Genomic DNA, 16998 nt, shown 5'->3' on the forward strand with positions numbered 1-16998 from the left:
GTTCTCCCAGCCTCCTGCCTGTCCCTCCTGGTGCTGCCTGCCTTGTGTGTTCTCCCAGCCTCCTGCCTGTCCCTCTGGATGCTGCCTGCCTTGCTGTGTTCTCCCAGCCTCCTGCCTGTCCCTCCTGATGCTGCCTGCCTTGCTGTGTTCTCCCAGCCTCCTGCCTGTCCCTCCTGGTGCTGCCTGCCTTGCTGTGTTCTCCCAGCCTCCTGCCTGTCCCTCCTGATGCTGCCTGCCTTGCTGTGTTCTCCCAGCCTCCTGCCTGTCCCTCCTGGTGCTGCCTGCCTTGCTGTGTTCTCCCAGCCTCCTGCCTGTCCCTCCTGGTGCTGCCTGCCTTGCTGTGTTCTCCCAGCCTCCTGCCTGTCCCTCCTGGTGCTCCCTGCCTTGCCGTGTTCTTCCAGCCTCCTGCCTGTCCCTCCTGGTGCTCCCTGCCTTGCTGTGTTCTCCCAGCCTCCTGTCTGTCTACAGTGAAGGTGGTGAAGGCTGGTACAATTACAACATGTAAAAGGCATCTGGATGGGTATATGAATAGGAAGGGTTTGGAGGGATATGGGCCGGGTGCTGGCAGGTGGGACTAGATTGGGTTGGGATATCTGGGTCAGCATGGACGGGTTGGGCTGAAGGGTCTGTTTCCGTGCTGTACAGCGCTCTGACCCTATTCGCCCTGGAAGAGGTGTCTCAGTTTGTGGGTGAGGATTCCCTTTCCGTGACAGAGTCCGTACCTCAGGCTTACCTCTCACACAGACTGACGGCCCACGATGCCCCACACCAGCCGAAGAGGACAAAGACGAGGAGGATTTTGCCGGGGCAGTTGTTCATGAGCACCTTGAGCACAAAGTGGAACTTGAGATTGATCTTGCTGAGCGAGCCAATGGTCTGGTAGGAAGGTTCCAGAACGCTGCTGTGCAGGAAGAGGACCCTCTGCACCAGGTAGACCCGCAGGAACATCAGGTTGGAGAGGACGATGACGGTGCCAGAGAGCAGCGGCTCCTCCCCCCTGCTCCCAGAGCTCCGGAACGCCAGCGGGAACGGGTGCAGGGCGCACACCAGCAGCTCCAGGGCCAGCCGTAGCTTCCTGCGCCTGGTCAACACCACCCGCCATTCCTGAATCCCTTCTTCAATGGTGAAGAGCTGGGGGGGGGGGGGAGCGAGATGCAGAGTGGGTTCAGTCACTGCGAGGGGAGGAAGCCCTCTCCACCACCACCACCACCGCCCCCCCCCACCCCCCACCTCCCCCAAATCCCCCCACACTCCGACAATTGGGCAGAGGCCATTCGGCCCCTCCAGTCTTACAAGCCCTCCGCTCCCCACCATTTCTTGGGAAACTGGGACAAGTGGTGGCCATTCAGCCCCTCAAACATGCTCCCCCCCATTCCGGGGAATCTGGTCTCTCACACACACACACACACTCTCTCACACAGACACAAGCGCACACACACTCACACAGACACAACACGTACTCTCTCTCTCACACACAAACACATTCACACAGACACACGCACACTCATACAGACACACACTCACACACAAACACACACTCACACAGACACAAGCGCAAACACACAATCACACATTCACATTCACACAAACACACACACTCATTCACACAGACACACACACACACACACACAGACACACACACACACTCACTCACACATTCACACAGATACAACACACTCTCTCACACTCTCTCACACACACACAGTCCCTGGGCATCCTGATTTATAGGAATAAGAACAGGATATGACTGTGTGGAAAATTGCCCAAGCTGAGCGAGGGACGGTGCCAAGCGATTGTGTTTGAGCATATTTTCCCATTGGCACAATTCAATAATACCTAAGGCAGAGCCAAGTGAGACACAGAGAGAGAGAGAGAGCTTTATCTGCATCCTTCCTATCCTCTTCAACTCCTCAGTTTATTATCTGGTTATTATCAGGTTAAAATGACCACTGGCTGGGCCCAGTATTTATCATCCCATGTCCCTGACTGCCCCCCCCCCTTTGAGAAGTTGGGGGTGAGCTGCCTACTTGAGCCGTTGCAGTCCATGTGCTGTGGGTAGACCCACAATGTCCCAGAGGGAGGGAATTCCAGGATTCTGACCCAGGAAGGAACAGCCGATATATTTCCAAGTCGAGATGGTGAGGGGCTCGGAGGGGATCATGCAGGGGGGTGGTGTTCCCATGTACCTGCTGCCCCTTATCTTTCCAGATGGAACTGGCCGTGGGTTTGGAAGGTGCTGTGTGAGGAGCCTTTAGAAGTGGCACCTATGGCACATAAGGAGCAGTTGAGGACTCTGGGTCTGTACTCAATGGAGTTTAGGGGAATGGGGGGGGTGGTGAGGGGAGAGGTGGAATCTGCTTCAAACGTACAGGAGACTGAGGGGCCTAGATTAATGCTTCCACCAGGAGCACAGCCTCAAAGTGAAGAGATGACCCTTTAGAACTGAGATGAGCAGGAATTTCTTGGGTTGGGAGTCTGTGGAACCCATCGCCGCAGAGAGCTGTGGGGGCCAAGTCACTGAGAGTCTTTAAGACAGAATTCGGTTCTCGGTTAGTAAGGGGGTCAAGGGTCATGGGGTGAAGGCAGGACAATGGGGTTGAGAAACCTATCAGCCATGATCAAATGGCAGAGCAGATTTGATGGGCCGAATGGCCTAATTCTGCTGGTATGTCTTACGGTCTGATGTGTCAGGACCACAGGGGAAGGGGAAAACCGAAAGGATGAGACTGGTTACAAGCATGGCAGTTACCTGGATATCCCGGATGTGGTAAGCTACGATCAGGATGAGAAGCAGAAGGGTGGAGATGGACACAGCGACGCTGAGGAGCTCAATGGTGAGCTAGAAGGAGAAAAAAAGACACATTCTTTTCAGAGAGCAAACTGGGATTGGTTAACCTCACTGGCTCATGGGAGAAACAAAACCACAACCGATATTGACTGGACAGTGCGTCTCAGAAAACAGTCACACAGTCAGTTCAGAGGACACACACCTGATCTCTCAGAGCGACATTGAAACAACATTTTACACACACTCCCCAGGAATCCCCCCTGTAAATACTGACACACTCCCCGGGGATTCCCCCCTGTAAATACTGACACACTCCCCAGGGATTACCCCCTGTAAATACTGACACACTCCCCGTGGATTCCCCCCTGTAAATACTGACACACTCCCCAGGGATTACCCCCTGTAAATACTGACACACTCCCCGGGGATTCCCCCTGTAAATACTGACACACTCCCCGGGGATTCCCCCCTGTAAATACTGACACACTCCCCGTGGATTCCCCCTGTAAATACTGACACACTCCCCGGGGATTCCCCCCTGTAAATACTGACACACTCCCCGAGGATCCCCCCCTGTAAATACTGACACACTCCCCGGGGATTCCCCCCTGTAAATACTGACACACTCCCCGGGGATCCCCCCCTGTAAATACTGACACACTCCCCGGGGATTCCCCCCTGTAAATACTGACACACTCCCCGGGGATTCCCCCCTGTAAATACTGACACACTCCCCCGGGGATTCCCCCCTGTAAATACTGACACACTCCCCGGGGATTCCCCCCTGTAAATACTGACACACTCCCCGGTGATTCCCCCCTGTAAATACTGACACACTCCCCGAGGATCCCCCCCTGTAAATACTGACACACTCCCCGGGGAATCCCCCCTGTAAATACTGACAACTCCCCGGGGATTCCCCCCGTAAATACTGACACACTCCCCGGGGATTCCCCCCTGTAAATACTAACACACTCCCCAGGGATTCCCCCCTGTAAATACTGACACACTCCCCGGGGAATCCCCCCTGTAAATACTGACACACTCCCCGGGGATTCCCCTGTAAACACTGACACACTCCCCGGGGATTCCCCCCTGTAAATACTGACACACTCCCCAGGGATTCCCCCCTGTAAATACTGACACACTCCCCGGGGAATCCCCCCTGTAAATACTGACACACTCCCCGGGGATTCCCCCCTGTAAATACTGACACACTCCCCGGGGATTCCTCCCTGGAAATACTGACACACTCCCCGGGGACTCCCCCGTGTAAATACTGACACACTCCCCGGGGATTCCCCCCTGTAAATATTGACACACTCCCCGGGAATCCCCCCTGTAAGTACTGACACACTCCCCGGGGAATTCCTATTGTAAATACTGACACACTCCCCAGGGAATCCCCCCTGTAAATATTGACACACTCCCCGGGAATCCCCCCTGTACATACTGACACACTCCCCGGGGAATTCCTATTGTAAATACTGACACACTCCCCAGGAATCCCCCCTGTAAATACTGACACACACCCCAGGATCTCCCCCCTGTAAATACTGACACACTCCCTGGGGATCCTCCCCTGTAAATACTGACACACTTCCCAGGGATTCCCCCCTGTATATACTGACACACTCCCTGGGGATTCCCCCCTGTAAATACTGACACACTCCCCGGGGACTCCCTCCTGTATATACTGACACACTCCCCAGGGATTCCCCCCTGTAAATACTGACACACTCCCCAGGGATTCCCCCCTGTAAATACTGACACACTCCCCGGGGATTCCCCCCTGTAAATACTGACACACTTCCCAGGGATTCCCCCCTGTATATACTGACACACTCCCTGGGGATTCCCCCCTGTATATACTGACACACTCCCCGGGGACTCCCTCCTGTATATACTGACACACTCCCCGGGGATTCTCCCCTGTAAATATTAACACCCTGTCCCCTAGATGACCCCTGTTGATACTAACACTCTCCCTTTCCCTCAGCTTCTGTTGGCCTCCCTGAAAATCAATTGGTCTTGGCCTTGAATCTACTCAAGAACAGAACATCCACAGGTCGCTGGGGACAGTGTTCCAAAGATTCCCAATGTAGGTAGATGTTTCCCCTCATCTCAGACCAAAATGGCTGACCTCTCAATTCAATCCACAATGGCTGCTCCTTGAAGTCAGCACAAAATGGCCGCCATGTCAATGCAGCCTAAAATAGCCAACATCGTTATGTTGGCAATCAACTGTTTCATCCTGGGTGTTGTCGAGCTTCTTGAGTTTTGTTGGATCTGCCACCATCTGGGGGGGGGGGCAGCTGGGGAGTATTCCCTCACCCTCCTGACTTGTACCTAGCCAAAGGTGGAACAGGTTTTGGGGAGAGTCAGGAGGTCAGCAAAACAGAATGATGAGCTGACAGAAGTGGACTGGTGCAATGAAAGCCGCAAGACAATGAACATGTGCTATCAACACCCCCTTCCGGTATTTCTCCCATCTCCCCCCATTGCGGTGAACGTTCCTGTTCAATCTGTCCCTTTCTTGTAGCGTATTCCCAGATCCGACAACAAGTCACTGGGTCGAAAGACAAATTCCCCTCCTCTGCCCGATTCCCCCACTCTCTGGGCCTTTTCTCAGGTCTCTCCAATCTGTGTCCTCCTGTGACTGACCCTCCAGCCCCTGGAGATAGTGTCTCCCTCATCGACTCATAGGACATAGAACATAGAAAAGTACAGCACAGAACAGGCCCTTTAGCCCACGACGTTGTGCCAAGGTTTAATCCTAATGTAAAATAAAATACCTTAACCTAAGCGTTCCTCAACTCACTGATCTCCGTGTTCATGTCCAGCAGTCGCTTAAATGTCCCCAATGACTCTGCTTCCACCACCACCGCTGGCAACGCACTCCATACATTCACAACTCTCTGTATAAAGAACCTTCCTCTGATGTCTCCTTTATACCTTCCTCCTAATATCCTCAAACTATGACCCCTCATCCCAGTCCATCCTGCCCTGGGGAAAAGCCTCTGGCTACTGACTCTTCCTATTCCTCTCATTATTTTGTACACCTCGATCAGGTCTCTCTTCCTCCTTCTCTCCAGAGAGAAGAGTCTGAGCTTGGTCAACCTCTCTTCATAAGGCAAGCCCTCCAGTCCAGGCAGCATCCTGGTAAACCCTCTTTGCACCCTCTCCAAAGCCTCTGTATCTTTCCTATAGTAGGGCGAAGAACTGGGCACAATATTCCAAGTGCGGTCTCACCAGGGACTTGTAGAGCTGCAGCAAAACCTTGAGGCTCTTAAACTCGATCCCCCTGTTAATGAAAGTCAAAACACCATATGCTTTCGTAACAACCCAATCCACTTGGGTGGCAACTTTGAGGGATCTATTTACTTGCACACCCAGATCCCTCTGTTCCTCCACACTGCCAAGAATCCTGTCTTTAATCCTATATTCAGCATTTGAGTTTGATCTTCCAAAATGCATCACTTCCCTTTAATCCAGGTTGAACTCCATCTGCCATTTCTCAGCCCAGCTCTGCACCCTGTCTATGTCACACTGCAGCCTGCAGTAGCCCTCTATCAACGACACCTCCAACCTTTGTGTCATCTGCAAATTTACTAACCTTCCCTCAACCTCCTCATCCAAGTCATTTATATAAACTACAATAAGCAGAGGTTAAAAATGTGTTGCTGGAAAAGCGCAGCAGGTCAGGCAGCATCCAAGGAACAGGAGAATCGATGTTTCGGGCATGAGCCCTTCTTCAGGAATGAGGAGAGTGTGTCCAGCAGGCTAAGGTAAAAGGTAGGGAGGAGGGACTTGGAGGAGGGGCGTTGGGAATGCGATAGGTGGAAGGAGGTTAAGGTGAGGGTGATAGGCTGGAGTGGGGGTGGGGGCGGAGAGGTCAGGAAGAAGATTGCAGGTCAAGAAGGCGTTGCTGAGTCTGAGGGCTGGGACTGAGAAAAGGTGGGGGGAGGGGAAACGAGGAAGCTGGAGAAATCTGCATTCATCCCTTGTGGTTGGAGGGTTCAAAGACCGCAATTTCCCCTCAGACGTGGTTGACGATGTTCTGCACCACATCTCCTCCACTTCCCGCTCCTCTGCCTTTGAGCCCCGCCCCTCCAATCGTCACCAGGACAGAACCCCACTGGTCCTCACCTACCACCCCACCAACCTCCAGGTACATCATATCATCCTTCGTCATTTCCGCCATCTCCAACAGGCCCCACCACCAAGGATATATTTCTCTCCCCTCCCCTATCAGCGTTCCGGAAAGACCACTCCCACCGTGACTCCCTTGTCAGGTCCACACCCCCCACCAACCCAACCTCCACTCCCGGCACCTTCCCCTGCAACCGCAAAAAATGCAAAACTTGTGCCCACACCTCCCCCCTCACTTCCCTCCAAGGCCCCAATATCCATCAGAAATTCACCTGCACCTCCACACGCATCATTTACTGCATCCGCTGCACCCGATGTGGCCTCCTCTATATTGGGGAGACAGGCCGCCTACTTGCGGAACGTTTCAGAGAACACCTCTGGGAGACCTGGACCAACCAACCCAACCGCCCTGTGACTGAACACTTTAACTGCCCCTCCCACTCCACCAAGGACATGCAGGTCCTTGGCCTCCTCCATCACCAGACCATGGCAACACGATGCCTGGAGGAAGAACGCCTCATCTTCCGCCTAGGAACCCTCCAACCACAAGGGATGAATGCAGATTTCTCCAGCTTCCTCATTTCCCCTCCCCCCCACCTTATCTCAGTCCTAACCCTCGGACTCAGCACCGCCTTCTTGACCTGCAATTTTCTTCCCGACCCCTCCGCTCCCACCTCCCTCTCCGCCCTATCACCCTCACCTTAACCTCCTTCCACCTATCGCATTCCCAACGCCCCTCCCCTAAGTCCCTCCCCCCTCCTCCTTTATCTTAGCCTGCTTGGCACACCCTCCTCATTCCTGAAGAAGGGCTTATGCCCGAAACGTCGATTCTCCTGTTCCTTGGATGCTGCCTGACCTGCTGCGCTTTTCCAGCAACACATTTTTAAGCTCTGATCTCCAGCATCTGCAGTCCTCACTTTCTCCTACAATAGGCAGAGGCCCAAGAACAGAGCCCTGAGGGACATCACTCAATACTGACCTCCAGGCAGAATACTTTCCATCTACAATCACTCTCTGCCTTCTGTCAGCTAACCAATTCTGAATCCACATAGCAAAATCTCCCTGTAACCTATACTTCCTGATTTTGTGAATGAGCCTACCATGGGGAACTTTCTCAATTGCCTTGCTGAAGTCCATATACACCACATCCACTGCTCGATCTTCGTCAACCTGTCTTGACACCTCCTCAAAGAACTCAATAAGATTTGTGAGGCATGACCTGCCCCTCACAAAGCCATGCTGACTGCCTTTAATCACACTATGCTTTTCCAAATAGTTATAAATCCTATCCCTCAGAATTCTTTCCAAAACCTTGCTGACCACAGACGTAAGACTGACTGGTCTGTAATTGCCAGGGATTTCCCTATTCCCCTTCTTGAAAAGAGGAACATCATTCGCCTCCTTCCAATCCTCCGGTAAGACTCCCATAGAGAGTGAGGAGGCAAAGATCTTCGCCAGTGACTTAGCAACCTCCTTTCTCACTTCCCAGAGCAGCCCAGGATAAATCTGGTCTGGCCCTGGGGACTTATCAATCTTAATGTTTGCCAACTTTTCCAGTACATCAACTTCATCAATCTCGATCTGGTCAAGACTGTATCCCAGCTCCTCAAAGTTCTCATTCACAACAAGGTCCCTTTCCTTAAAGAAAAATGAAGCAATAAACTCATTTAGGGCTTCCCCTATCTGCTCAGACTCTACGCACAAGTTCCCTCTGCTATCCCTGATTGGCCCTACCTTCTCCCTGATCATTCTCTTATTCCTCACGTATGAGCAAAATGCCTTTGGGTTCTCCCTAATCCTTCCTGCCAAGCCTTTATCGTGCCCCCTCCTGGCTCTCCTCAGTCTATTTCTGAGCTCCTTTCTAGCAAGCCTATAATCCTCTAAAGCTGTGCTAGATCCTTGCTTCCTCCACCTTACGTAAGCTGCCTTCTTCCTTTTGACGAGAAGCTCCTCTGTTCTCGTCATCCAAGGCTCCTTAATCTTCCCCCTTCTTATCTGTCTCAGAGGAACAAATTTGTGCATCACTCGCAACAACTGCTCCTTAAACAGTCTCCACATGTCTGCTGCGCCCATTCTGTAGAACAATTGCTCCCAGTCTGTGCTTCCCAACTCCTGTCTGATAGCGTCATAATTTCCTTTTCCCCAATTAAATATCTTCCCTGGGTAACTGCTCCTTTCCCACTCCAAGGCTGTGCTAAATGTGAGGCAGTTGTGATCACTGTCACCAAAGTGTTCTCCCACCGCAAGATCGGACACCTGTCCTGGCTCATTGCTGAGCACCAAATCCAAGATGGCCTCTCCCCTCGTCGGCCTGTCTGACTCGATCAAAACCCACCCCCCTCCACAACCCCACCCCCACCCCCCGGTGAGTCTGAACTCTGCCATTCAACCTCTCCCCCTGAACCATCTCTGCTGGGTAATCCCAGTCTCCCGGCCTCTCTCCATGTGAACTGATACTGATGTCCCTCAAACCCTGACACCCTCCTGCATAAATCTCCTCCAGAATCCCCCTCTCCCCCCTCCCCCGATTCTTCTGAAAGCGCCTTTCTTAGAATTTTACACAATAGAGTACTTGAAGGTGAACCAGATTTGTATTTTGAATAGAGAGCTTGAGTAATTTCCTCCCTATTGTCCTCTCTCTCACTATTTATAAAACTGAATTCTCAATTTGTGACTTTGTTCACCAGCCACCTCCGCACATTTTCACTCCAGATTCAGAGTTGCACCGTATTTCCACCTTGGTGACCTTCTGACTGAAATAACTGATTTTGTGCTTTATCCACAGTGTCACCTTTCCTAAATTACTAAGGAAACATCCCCTGGACAGCTCCCTGAGTCACTGCCAAATCGATATACGGGAAATCAGGAGATGGAGAGGGGGGAGACATTAAATGGATGTTTCGCATCTATTTTCACTTATGGAGAGAGAAATAGAAGATATTAATAAATATTGACGCTTTGAAAACGGTTCCCACTACAGAAGAGGAAGTGCTGGAGGTCTTGAAAACCATAAAAGGTGGATAAATCTCCAGGACCGAATTAGGTGTATCCCAGGACATTGTGGAGTGTTCGGGAGGAAATTGCAGGGCCCCTTAGAGAAATATTTGCATCTTCTATGACTGTGGGTGAGGTACTGAATGGCTGGAGCATGGTTAATGTCATGTCTTTGTGTAAGAAGAGAGAAGCCTCAGAAATACTGACCTATGGGTCTGACTTCGCTGGTGGATACGCTGTCAGAGGTGATTCTGAGAGATAGGATTTAGGCGTATTTGAAGAGGCAAGGAATGACTAGGGACAGTCAGCGTGTGAGGGAAACTGTGTCTCACAAACTTGATTGAGTTTTTTGAGGAAGTAACCACGAAGGTTGCTGAGGGCGGAGCTGTTTATGTGGATTTTCGTGAAGCCTTGGACAAGATTCCACATGGTAGACTAATGAGTAAAGTCAAGTCACATGGGATTCAGGGTGAACTTGCCAAGTGGATACAAAACTGGCTGAAAGGCAGGAGACAGAGAGTGGGGGGGGAGGGTTGTTTTTCGGACTGGAGACCTGTGGCCAACGATGTTCCACGGGGATCGATGCTGGGCGCACTTGTTTCTCATTTATATCGATGATTTGGATGAGCATATAGGAGACACGGTTAGTAAGTTAATGGATGACACAGAAATTGGTGGTATGGTGGAGAGTGAAGAAGGCTATCTAAGATTACAAAGAGATCTTGATCGATTGAGTCAATGGGCTGGAGTTTCATTGGATAAATAGACAATTTAAAGTACTCAGGAAAGGGGGGGAGCTGATCTTCCGGGACAGACTTCACCTGATCTGTGCTGTAACCAATATCCTGATGGTGAAGGGAGGGCTTTAATTTAATTGGAGGGGAGGGGTTTGGGAGAGGGAAATGTAGCTTGCTAAGCAAAAGGATATGGCATTATTACAGGGGCAGTTATTAGGGATAAAGCATGGGACAGAGGATACAAACCGCGAATAGGATCAAAAGGGGCAAAGAACAAAATTACTTTGCTTTTCTTTATTTAACTTAAAGGTACATGGTATTTAATTTAAAAAAATTAACAGCACAAATAGAGGCTGATGGGTATGATCTCATAACCGTCGCAGATTTAATTTGATTTATTATTGTCACCTGTACCTCAGTACAGTGAAAAGTTTTGTTTTGCGGGAAGATCACATAATCCAAGGGGTAATGGAACAGAACGGGGAATGCAATGTCATGGCTGCAGAGAAGGTGCAGTCACAGTGAGATCAACATTACATTTAAAACTGGAGAGTTCCATTCAGAAGGTCAGTAACAGTGGGGAAGAAGCTGCTCTTGAATCTGTTAGTACATGTGTTTATGTTTCTGTATCTTGTGCCCGATGGAAGGGAGTATAATCAGGTCTTTGATGATGTCGGCACCCTTCCTGAGGCAGAGAGGAGTGTAGACAGAGTCGACGGATGGAAGGTTGGACCGGGCTGTGTTTGTGGTCACGTGATTACAAGGAGATTAAAGCCGGGGAGGTAATAGTTAAGGGTGTGTGACTTTTCGGGTGGTTGGGCAGAAAGGAAAGGATGGCGGGCTAGTGTTATTAGAACAAGATGGAATCCGTACAGCAGCAGGAAATGATCTTGAATCGGACGATGTCAGATCCATATGGATGGAGGTAAGGGATAAAAATGGGGGAGAAGACAAGGGTGTGGTCTTAAGGTCTCCTCAGAGTAGCTTTATGGCGGGACAGAGAATCAATCAGGAGATAATAAGGGCATAATAACAAATTAATTGGGGGTGACTTTAACCTTCATGGAGATTGGAGTAGTCAGATTGGCAGGGTAGCTATTTGGGGACTGTATCTTATCTGACTGGAGTGTGGTGATAACAACTTTATCAGGTTTATTTCGGGCACCACGGTAGCTTTTTTTATTAAAATAATTAATGAACTTTTGACATGTTTCCTTAATCAGTCAGAGCATTGGGTATATGTCATGTTGCAGCCGCACAAGACATTGGTGAGGCCATTTTGGAATACTGCGTGCAGTATAATACAGAGAAACGGTATTCATAAACTAGAAAGTGTGTAGAAAGGCTTAACAACCAGGGCTGGAAGATTTGTGTTATAAGGAGAGGTTGGAAAGTCTGGGACATTTTTCTGCAGAATGTAGGAGACTGAGGGGTGACCGCATGGAGGTCTATAAGATCATGAGAGGCATCGATAACGTAGATAGCTGACAGCTTTTCCCCAGGGTAGGGGAATCTAAAACTGGAGGGGCATAGGTTTGAGGTGAGGGGGGAGAGATACAGAAGGGTCCAGAGGGGCAACTTTCTCACATAGAGGGTGGTGATGGCGAGGGCTATTTGGACAAAATTGAGACAGGTGTAGTGATGGGGGGGGGGGGGGGGGGGAGGGGTGAGATAGGGACCAAACGTATGCAAATGGGACGCGTTTAATTGTGAAAGCTGGGCACAGCATGGCAGGTTGGGCCAAAGGGCCTGTTTTCACACTGTAGACACCGTAAAGTGAGTGGTCACCCAGGGAATCGGGGCCCACAGAAACACTGCCCTCTTTTGAGCTCAAAAGCAGCACCTTCAGGACAGAGACGAGCGAGGGAGGGGGGCAACAGACAGGGGCATTGTGGAGGTAGCGCTGGAAAGGGGAAGTCAAATTGCCAATTGTACAATCAGAGTCATAGGGTCAGAGAATCCCGACAGTGTGGAAACAGGCCCCTTGGCCCAACAAGTCCACACTGACCCTCCAGAGAGTTACCCACCCAGACCCATTCCTCCATTACTCTACATTTATCGCGGACCATTCCACCCTAACCTACACATCCCTGGGCACTATGGGACAATTTAGCATGGCCAATCCACCCTAACCTACACATCCCTGGGCACTATGGGACAATTTAGCACGGCCAATCCACCCTAACCTACACACCCCTGGGCACTATGGGACAATTTAGCATGGCCAACCCACCCTAACCTACACATCCCTGGGCACTATGGGACAATTTAGCACGGCCAATCCACCCTAACCTACACATCCCTGGGCACTATGGGACAATTGAGCATGGCCAATCCACCCTAACCTACACATCCCTGGGCACTATGGGACAATTTAGCATGGCCAATCCACCCTAACCTACACATCCCTGGGCACTATGGGACAATTTAGCATGGCCAATCCACCCTAACCTACACATCCCTGGACACTATGGGACAATTTAGCATGGCCAATCCACCCTAACCTACACATCCCTGGGCACTATGGGACAATTTAGCATGGCCAATTCACCCTAAACTACACATCTTTGGACTGTGGGAGGAAACCAGAGCACCCGGAGGAAACCCACGCAGACACGGGGAGAATGTGCAAACTCCACTCAGACAGTCGCCTGAGGGTGGAATCGAACCTGGGTCCCTGGCGTCGTGAGGCAGCAGTGCTAACCACTGAGCCACTGTGCCAGTCAATATTGAGACGCCTATGATCGCGAGGGGACATGACCAGGTTAGCATGAAGAAAGATGTTGCCTCTCATGGGAGAATCTGGAACTAAGGGTCAGAGTTTTTAGACTAGATTACTTACAGTGTGGAAACAGGCCCTTCAGCCAAACAAGTCCACACTGCCCCGCCGAAGCGTAACCCACCCAGACCCGTTCCCCTTCACCTAACACTACGGGCAATTTAACATGGCCAATTCACCTGACCTGCACATCTTTGGACTGTGGGAGGAAACCGGAGCACCCGGAGGAAACCCACGCAGACACGGGGAGAATGTGCAAACTCCACACAGTCAGTCACCTGAGGCAGGAATTGAACCCGAGTCCCTGGCGCTGTGAGGCAGCAGTGCTAACCACTGTGCCACCGTGCCGCCCACAAAATAAGGAAGCCTTGGTGGGACACCCCTTTGGAACAGAGATGAGGGAACTATTCTTGCTCTTTGAGGGTCAAGAGTCTGGAATTCCTCAAAAGGCAGAGGACGTAGACTATAGATATATCCTGAAGGCAGAGGTTTCCCAATGATCGAGGGGAAGAGGTTAATATCAGGTTGGTCTTATTGAATGACTAGAACAGGGCTGGAAGGGCAGGGTGGCTTCCTCATGTTCCTTGTATGAATGTGAAAAGCACCAATGTCTCCTTCAGTGTTGCTGGGTCAGAATCCTGGAATTCCCTCCCTAGGGGGTTTTGTGGGTCAACCCACAGCACATGGACTGCAGTGGTCCAAGATGGCAAGCTGGGGTGACACGGTGGCTCAGTGGTTAGCACTGCTGCCTCACAGCGCCAGGGACCCAGGTTCGATTCCACCCTCGGGCGACTGTCTGAGTGGAGTTTGCACATTCTCCCCGTGTCTGTGTGGGTTTCCTCCGGGTGCTCCGGTTTCCTCCCACAGTCCAAAGGTGTGCAGGTCAGGTGAATTGGTCATGCTAAATTACCCATAGTGCCCAGGGATGTGCAGGTTAGGGTGGATTGGCCATGCTAAATTACCCATAGTGCCCAGGGATGTGCAGGTTAGGGTGGATTGGCCATGCTAAATTACCCATAGTGCCCAGGGATGTGCAGGTTAGGGTGGATTGGCCATGCTAAATTACCCATAGTGCCCAGGGATGTGCAGGTTAGGGTGGATTGGCCATGCTAAATTACCCATAGTGCCCAGGGATGTGCAGGTTAGGGTGGATTGGTCATGCTAAATTACCCATAGTGCCCAGGGATGTGCAGGTTAGGGTGGATTGTCCATGCTAAATTGTCCCATAGTGCCCAGGGATGTGCAGGTTAGGGTGGATTGGTCATGCTAAAGTGCCCCATAGTGCCCAGGGATGTGTAGATTAGGTGCATTAGTCAGGGGTAAATGTAGAGTGGCGGGGTAAGGGGGTCGGTCTGGGTGGGATGCCCTTCAGAGGGTCGGTGTGGAATTGTTGGGCTGAATGTCCTGCTTTCACGCTGTCGGGATTCTATGATCCTATGAAGGGGGGTGGGGGGTAGTGAGGGATGGGGCAATGAAAGTTGAGTCCAGCCAGAGATGCCCACATCCCACAGTAAGTGAATAAATGAGAGTGAAGTGGTTACTCACAGGGTTGGAGTCGTATAGACAGAGCTCGGTGCTGGCCATCATTAATCCAATACCCACAGCAGCCAGCAGCAGGGAAGACACAGTCAGCCTCTGCTTGCTCCTCACGATGACCTTCCTCCGTCGGAGAGCAGAGGCAACATCTTCCAGAGGACCCACCACCCTTGTCCTGCGGGGATGCCCCCCTGCCCCGTCACTGGGCACAGCCAGAGACTGCCTGGCAAGGGGGCAGAGCTGTGTCTCAGCAACTGTCTGTTCAGGGAAGAACATGCTGAAGGAGGACCCAGACATCGAGAGAGAGAGAGGGGGGGGGGGAGGGAGGGAGAGGGAGGGAGAGGGAGACGGACAGAAAGAGGAGAACAGAGAGAGAGAGAGAGAGAGAGAGAGAGAGAGAGAGAGAGAGAAAGAGAGGGAGAAAAAGAGAGGACAGAGAGAGAGGGACAAAGGCAGAGAGAGGGAGAGAGACAGAGAGAGGACAGAGAGAAAGAGAGAGAGGACAGGGAGAGGGAGGGAGAGAGGACAGACGGGGTGGGGGGGGTGGAGAGAGAGTGCGACAGAGAGGGAGAGAGATAGACAGAGAGAGGGAGAGGGAGAGACAGACAGAGACACAGAGAGCGTGGGTGAGACAGAGACAGAGACCGTGACAGAGACACGGAGAGAGACAACTCTCTGGAATTAAGCAAAACACAGCTTTATCAGCAGAGTAAGTACACCGAAAGGAAACACCAGTTTCCTTTTCAGAACTGTATATAGCTCAGTTTTGAGAAAGGGTATTTTGCAATTCTCGGGGGCAGCTTTACTCAAGTCAGTACTGATCAGTGCGTTCGCTCTCTCTCTCTCTCTCTCTCTCTCTCTGTCTCTCTCTCTCTCAGTGCCTTCCTCAGAGTCAACCTCCCAAACTCCTTTCAAAGCTGGGGGTCCCCTGCTTGTAGTCCCCCTGCCTCCTACCCCCTCCCTCTCAATGCACAAGGACTAGCATCGTAACCAGGAGCATCCAACACCAAGCAAGACCACCGCTCCACCGGCGTTAGGAATCACACAGTGCAGAAGGGGGACATTCGGCCCCTCACCTCTATACTGACCCTTGGGAAGAGCTGCAGGTATCTCCCGCTATCCGAAAGTAGAGTATTCCTCTGAAACCTTTCGTGCTCCGACATGGTATATGGTGAAGATGCATTAATTTATACGGGAAAAATTCATACATAAAAGTGAAAATTCTCATCAGATTTCTGGAAACAGCTGCTAATGTAGGTCTTTCGTAAAAGTGAGTTGGTGTAAAGCCAATGTTCGAATCGCATGGGGTTGGTCAAGAGACATTTGGACAGACACGTGAACAGGCAGGGAGTGGGACGGAAAGGGAGCATGTGCACGCAGAGGGGGTTAGTTCAGAATTGGGGGCCGAAGGGTCAGGTCCTCTACTCTGTCACTCTACATTCTAAGCTGGTGGGGATTGAGAGTTGACCGGGAAATGGGAAACAAAATTAAAACCTGGTCTGACTCTGGGGGGGAGGGGTCACTCCAGAACTGACTGCCATCTGCCCCCACCCACCCACCCACCCACCCATCAACAACCCCTCCTGTACAGCGTATTAACCCCCCCCCCCCCAACATCTCTCCTCCCCAGTGACTGCACGCCCCCCCTCGACCCCTTCCTACGGCCCCTAGACTCAACCCACCCTGACTGCCCACTCGCCAGGGATCTCCGAGTTGGTCCCTACCCTCCCCCCCCCCACCCACCCCAACATTCTTCCCCATTCACTGCACCCAGTCCAAAGACCCACAGCAGCCAGCGACAGTGAAATGGAGCAGTAACTCCACAGAAGCTGCTGTGGGGGCCGATGTCCACGGGAGGGCAGCAGTGAGCACAGCCTACAACACCATCTGGTGGGGGGGGGGTGCAGCAGAAGACCTGCATTTCTCTAGCGCCTCTCCCCGCCTCAGGACATCCTGAAAACACGCTGTCAATGGCAAAGTGTATTTCCTGAAACGTGGCCGATGTGGAAAAC

At 51.6% G+C, this 16998-nt stretch overlaps 1 protein-coding gene across 1 annotated transcript in view; it reads right to left on the bottom strand.

The window, feature by feature from the left end:
• The window catches only part of kcnn4 (potassium intermediate/small conductance calcium-activated channel, subfamily N, member 4), a 30808-nt gene extending 15118 nt beyond the window's left edge, over positions 1-15690 (bottom strand). Inside the window, exons 1-3 of the mRNA XM_072553595.1 lie at positions 14996-15690; positions 2750-2839; positions 734-1131 (exon numbers count right to left, since the gene is read on the bottom strand). Of these exons, the coding sequence (XP_072409696.1) occupies positions 734-1131; positions 2750-2839; positions 14996-15283 (776 nt within the window). The 5' untranslated portion in view covers positions 15284-15690. The remainder of the gene's footprint in view (positions 1-733; positions 1132-2749; positions 2840-14995) is intronic.
• Positions 15691-16998: the final 1308 nt, after the last annotated feature.

This window comes from Chiloscyllium punctatum, chromosome 34, assembly GCF_047496795.1.
Source record: "Chiloscyllium punctatum isolate Juve2018m chromosome 34, sChiPun1.3, whole genome shotgun sequence".
Lineage (NCBI taxonomy): Eukaryota > Metazoa > Chordata > Chondrichthyes > Orectolobiformes > Hemiscylliidae > Chiloscyllium > Chiloscyllium punctatum.